Here is a 4,651-nt window from a genome sequence, read left to right as displayed (position 1 = left end):
TATTCAAGTACAGTCACATACACACCAAGTTTGTGTCCTCCGTTCACTTGCTTAACTGTAAATAGGTTTATGCATGTGTTTGTTTTACCCCCAGTTCCTGGGCTACAGTTTAAATTCAGCAAGATGCCCTATGCAAAAAAAAAATAAATAAATAAAATACACAAAGCATTTTTTTTTTTTTTTTTTTTGGATCAATTCTGGGAAGAACATCTCCCAGACCTAACTACCATTTTGCCTCACAACCTTTAAACATCAGTAATTTCATTAAATGTTTAGGTTCAGTACACTGGGGTGAATCAAAGGTCACTGGGCCACGAGAGCAGACACAGCCAGCACGTTTCCTGATTAGTGCAGACAGCCACATGTCCCTGGACAGCCAACCAGATTCACACGGTCAGATGCCATTTATGGACCACTGGAATGTGTCCCATCCACATGTCTCTCTTAGAGACATTATAAAAGAGGAGCAGGCTTTACAGCACAATGTGCAGAGGGTAACGCACACAGATACTTGCAAATTTGAATGTTTTCTCTCACACAAACATCTCGAACAGTGTTGTCTCTGTGTCTTTCATCCCAACCTCTTTCCAACTCACTTAATTTCAGATTAGAGAGAGTCGTGTAGACCTCGACCGACGAGACGCGGCCTCACTGTTGAAGGAAAACCAACTCTACTCCCTCTTTCCCACCATTGACAGACATTTCCTCCAGGACATATTCAGAGACCACAAGTGAGACCCAAGTGTATCTTTAAGCCTGCATCTGTCTGGTGTTGTTTGTCAGACTGCATTACAAGACCAACAGAATCAATCAATCAATATATTATTCATATATATTATTTATCTTGATGCAATAAATAATTTTAAAATGGCAACTCAGTTATTTACTGTTGTAAGGAAGTTAATGCCAACCTCTAAAATGGTCTCAAGTCAATTTGTGTTCTTTTAATAGTAGGTTAAAAAGATTTGTGTCTTATATGATAGAACAATTTATACTCCTGACTAATTTCTGTTTGCTTTTCTGCTTGTGTAGTTACAGCCTAACCCAGACAGAGCTGTTTCTTCGCTCTCTACTGGACGAGGAACCCGTCAAAACGGTTGTCGCCCCAGAAGTTTCTCATCCCGACCACCACAGAGCAGCCAGCAAGGAGAGGGAAAAGGTATTCACAAACATGGGCAGAGAGAAGAAAAGAGTAGAGCAGAACAAATGTATACATCCATTGCACATGTATAATTACTATTTATTTTTGAGTGTATAGCCAACCAGGGCTGCCTCAGTCGTGTGCTCCCGTGTGTTTTTGTTGTTGTTGTTGTTGTCGGTTTTCTGCAACCCTGCACGGATCACTTTTACTAGGAGTGAGCTTCCGAACATCCGACTGCTCAGTCTGGACATTTTCTCCCCAGTTTTCATCAATGGTGGAAGCTGTTTGAACATTTTAGTTGGTGCAGTAGCAGCTGTTTTGGGGACTCGGAGGAGATGCTGGAAGGGAAGGAAGACCGGCGCTCTCGTAAGGCCTACAGGAGGGGGATAGGACTCTGTATAACCAGACTAGAAGCACACTGACAAAGGAGATCAGGGTAGCAAAGAGGAGCTACTCTGAAAGGCTGAAAAATCAGTCTAGTCAACAAGCCATCGTCAGTGTGGAGGAGCCTACGGAACATTACTGGGTACAGGAGACCACCTCTCCCCTCTGTCTTTGGCTCGGCAACCAATCAGGACAGGAACAGACTCCAGCGGACAGTCAGAACTGCAGAGAAGATCATCGGTGCCAGCCTGCCCTCCATGGAGGACCTGTACACCTCACAGGTCAAAAGGAGGGCAGAGAGGATTTCTGTAGACCACTTACATCCTGGACACAAAGTCTGAACACTGTGCCCCGAGACAACCAGACACAGAGACAGTTTCTTCCTCGGGCTATTACACTCTTGAACAGCTAGTCTATGTTTGCTCTTTTAACTTTGTGTTTAACTAGTATATATTTTGTATTTATTTTGTTTATATTGCTGTGCACACTGGGGGCCATTGGGCTGGAGTCAAATTCCTTGTATTTTTTATAATACTTGGCTTATAAAGTTTGTGCTTTATGCTTATTCTTTGCCATATTGGTAAACCACTACTAATAGGTCTACCTTTGGTCCATACTGTCCAAGGATGAGTCCTTGGAGTCATGGAAAATATTCCTCTGGGCCAAAGGAGCAAACATTCAGCATCAGCGTTTAAGACTTAGTATTAGCCTTATCCACTTGCAGATTAGTCAATATTGACTTGCAGCTGTGTACAAATAAATCAAGGTATGGGAAACAGTGGAACATGTTGTTTCTGTTAATACACAGTAATGGGAAGATGTGTTATTATTGACATCTAAATCAGCTATAAACTGGCTAATGGCTAAACTACCAAAACATAACAGTGATCATGGGGGGCAAATATTTGCAAAAAAAAAAAAAAGGTTGGGGGGGGGGGCTACCTCAGTATCAGTACAAACTGAAGCTGAATGAGGCCGTATCACAATATATAGGTTATTGATGACTATGTCCACCCCTAATTAGCTGCCTGTATCACCCAGTTCATTTAATTTGTCAGAGGCAGAAGCTCCCGGAGTCTACTGTAGTCGACTATCAGGACACAGAGGACCCAGAATATGAGGATTTCAGGGCCGAGGCCAGCCTGCAGAGGAGCCGACAGCTCGAGAGTTTCGCCAAGGCTGCAGAGGCGTACAAACAAGGGCGCAAAGAAGTGGCCTCATTTTACGCACAGCAGGCATGTGACTGAGGCAGAATGTTTGCTTTAATATTTTGTTTCTGTCTTAAGTTCTGTTTTCTCCTGTGAAGCACTTTTGAAGTTTTATACTTTCTTAACCTAAATTGGTCAGAGGAATATAGTGTAGTGTAGTGTTAGAGGTCATGTCTCTGATGTTATTGTTTAGCTTCCCTCTTTCTTTATTTCTCTGTTTTAAATTTTCAGCTAAAGAGTAAATCTATCTGAATCAGCTCTGATTGTTTTTGTAGGGACACCTGCATGGCCAGCGGATGCGTGAGGCCAATCACCGTGCAGCAGTTCAGATTTTTGAGAGAGTCAATTCCTCGCTGCTGCCCAGGAACATCCTAGACCTCCATGGATTGCATGTTGATGAAGCCCTGGAGCATTTGGCCCAGGTCTTACAGGACAAAACCACAGGTACTTGGCAATATACTATATACTGTATTTGGAACATTAACGTGAAAGTCACCAACAAAACCTGTCACTTTAACACTGGTCTAACCAGCAGTGTTAAACAGTTCATTGCCATCTTGAGTCATTATTACACCTGTAGTGCTGTTCACTTGGTCTGGAGCAAAAAAGCAGCAGCTGCGATATCCTGACTTTTAGTCCCTGGTATGGGTCAGGCTCCAGAAATGCAGGGTTCTACACATCATCCAGGTCACTTTGTACTCCTCATGACAGTTTAACTGGACTTAATGTGTAAAATTAATGGAGCCCCCCTTACATCCAGACTCCAACTAGGGACAACAGCAATCAGAACAACTAGCAAGCACCATTTTCTAAGTTTGCATTCCTGTCGCTTTCAAAGTTTGCCACTCCTCTTAACTGTATTTTGTACTTCTGTGTGTCTTCTTTGGCCTCATTCTGTCTAGATTGTGAGCGGGGTCTGTGTCGACCTCAGCTCTCTGTCATCACAGGAAGGGGGAACCACAGCCAGGGGGGAATGGCCCGCATCCGCCCTGCCGTTATAGACTACCTCACCAACAAACGCTACAGGTATACACATGTATACACTCACACATGCAAACACATGATCAACATCACCCACCTTTTCTCCTGTCTCCTTCTCAGGTTTACTGAACCAAAGCCAGGTCTCTTGTTGGTCTCTTTGAACTGAGAAGAACCTAGTGTACTGGATGCAAGAGGAAGCTGCTATGGAGGACAGCACATTATTTCTTTATCTCATTACATATATAATTATATAATTATAAGTATATCCAGTATGGTACACTTGGCCTATTTTTATACTTACCCCCCCATCTCTCTTATTTCTCTAGCAGTCATATTGCTGCCTGAAATTTAATCATAATCTTTAATCTTGGTTAAATCTTAACCCAGATCTTAATCATAATAAGAGTTTTTTGTGTGTGCTGTGAAGCACACAAGATATTTTTTTATGGATCTATAAAGCTTGAATGTTTATGTTGTATATTTTATATTTAAAAAATGTTTTATAGTGATGCATTTTGCTTTACCTTTGCCTCTATGCCTTTTAAAATGTATAAAAAAAATTGTGTTTAGAAGGCTCTATGTTGAATAAGACATTATTTAATCATTCAGACACCTACTAATCTGGGTCATGTTTCAGAGATAAATATTTGAGGTTCTCTGGGATTTTAAGTAATTTGGCCCCCTTTTTCAAAAATGATTTAAACAGGCTACTTGTCACTAGTTCTGCATTTGCTGCATTCCAAGTTCTCACAAAGGGACAAGTGTTTTCTCTTGGTTCTAGTGTAACTGTGTCTTACTCACCATGAGGTGAATATAAAACTCTTCAGATGATTGAAGGCCAGTAAATAGTGTGAACAACTTCCACTGTGAGCTCTGCAGCACTCTACAAAATACAGCTGTTGGCTTTTAATATATAGTGATATTCAAACTCAGGCAA

At 41.6% G+C, this 4,651-nt stretch overlaps 1 protein-coding gene across 1 annotated transcript in view; it reads left to right on the top strand.

Moving 5' to 3' along the window:
• n4bp2 (NEDD4 binding protein 2) overlaps nucleotides 1-4,645 on the top strand; it is an 18,589-nt gene extending 13,944 nt beyond the window's left edge. The window contains exons 10-16 of the mRNA XM_020602033.1: nucleotides 277-494; nucleotides 607-731; nucleotides 1,033-1,159; nucleotides 2,584-2,760; nucleotides 3,009-3,177; nucleotides 3,636-3,759; nucleotides 3,835-4,645. Of these exons, the coding sequence (XP_020457689.1) occupies nucleotides 277-494; nucleotides 607-731; nucleotides 1,033-1,159; nucleotides 2,584-2,760; nucleotides 3,009-3,177; nucleotides 3,636-3,759; nucleotides 3,835-3,880 (986 nt within the window). The 3' untranslated portion in view covers nucleotides 3,881-4,645. The remainder of the gene's footprint in view (nucleotides 1-276; nucleotides 495-606; nucleotides 732-1,032; nucleotides 1,160-2,583; nucleotides 2,761-3,008; nucleotides 3,178-3,635; nucleotides 3,760-3,834) is intronic.
• Nucleotides 4,646-4,651: the final 6 nt, after the last annotated feature.

This window comes from Monopterus albus, unplaced genomic scaffold, assembly GCF_001952655.1.
Source record: "Monopterus albus unplaced genomic scaffold, M_albus_1.0 scaffold54.1, whole genome shotgun sequence".
Taxonomy (NCBI): domain Eukaryota; kingdom Metazoa; phylum Chordata; class Actinopteri; order Synbranchiformes; family Synbranchidae; genus Monopterus; species Monopterus albus.
This window is presented reverse-complemented; position numbering and strand designations above follow the sequence as displayed.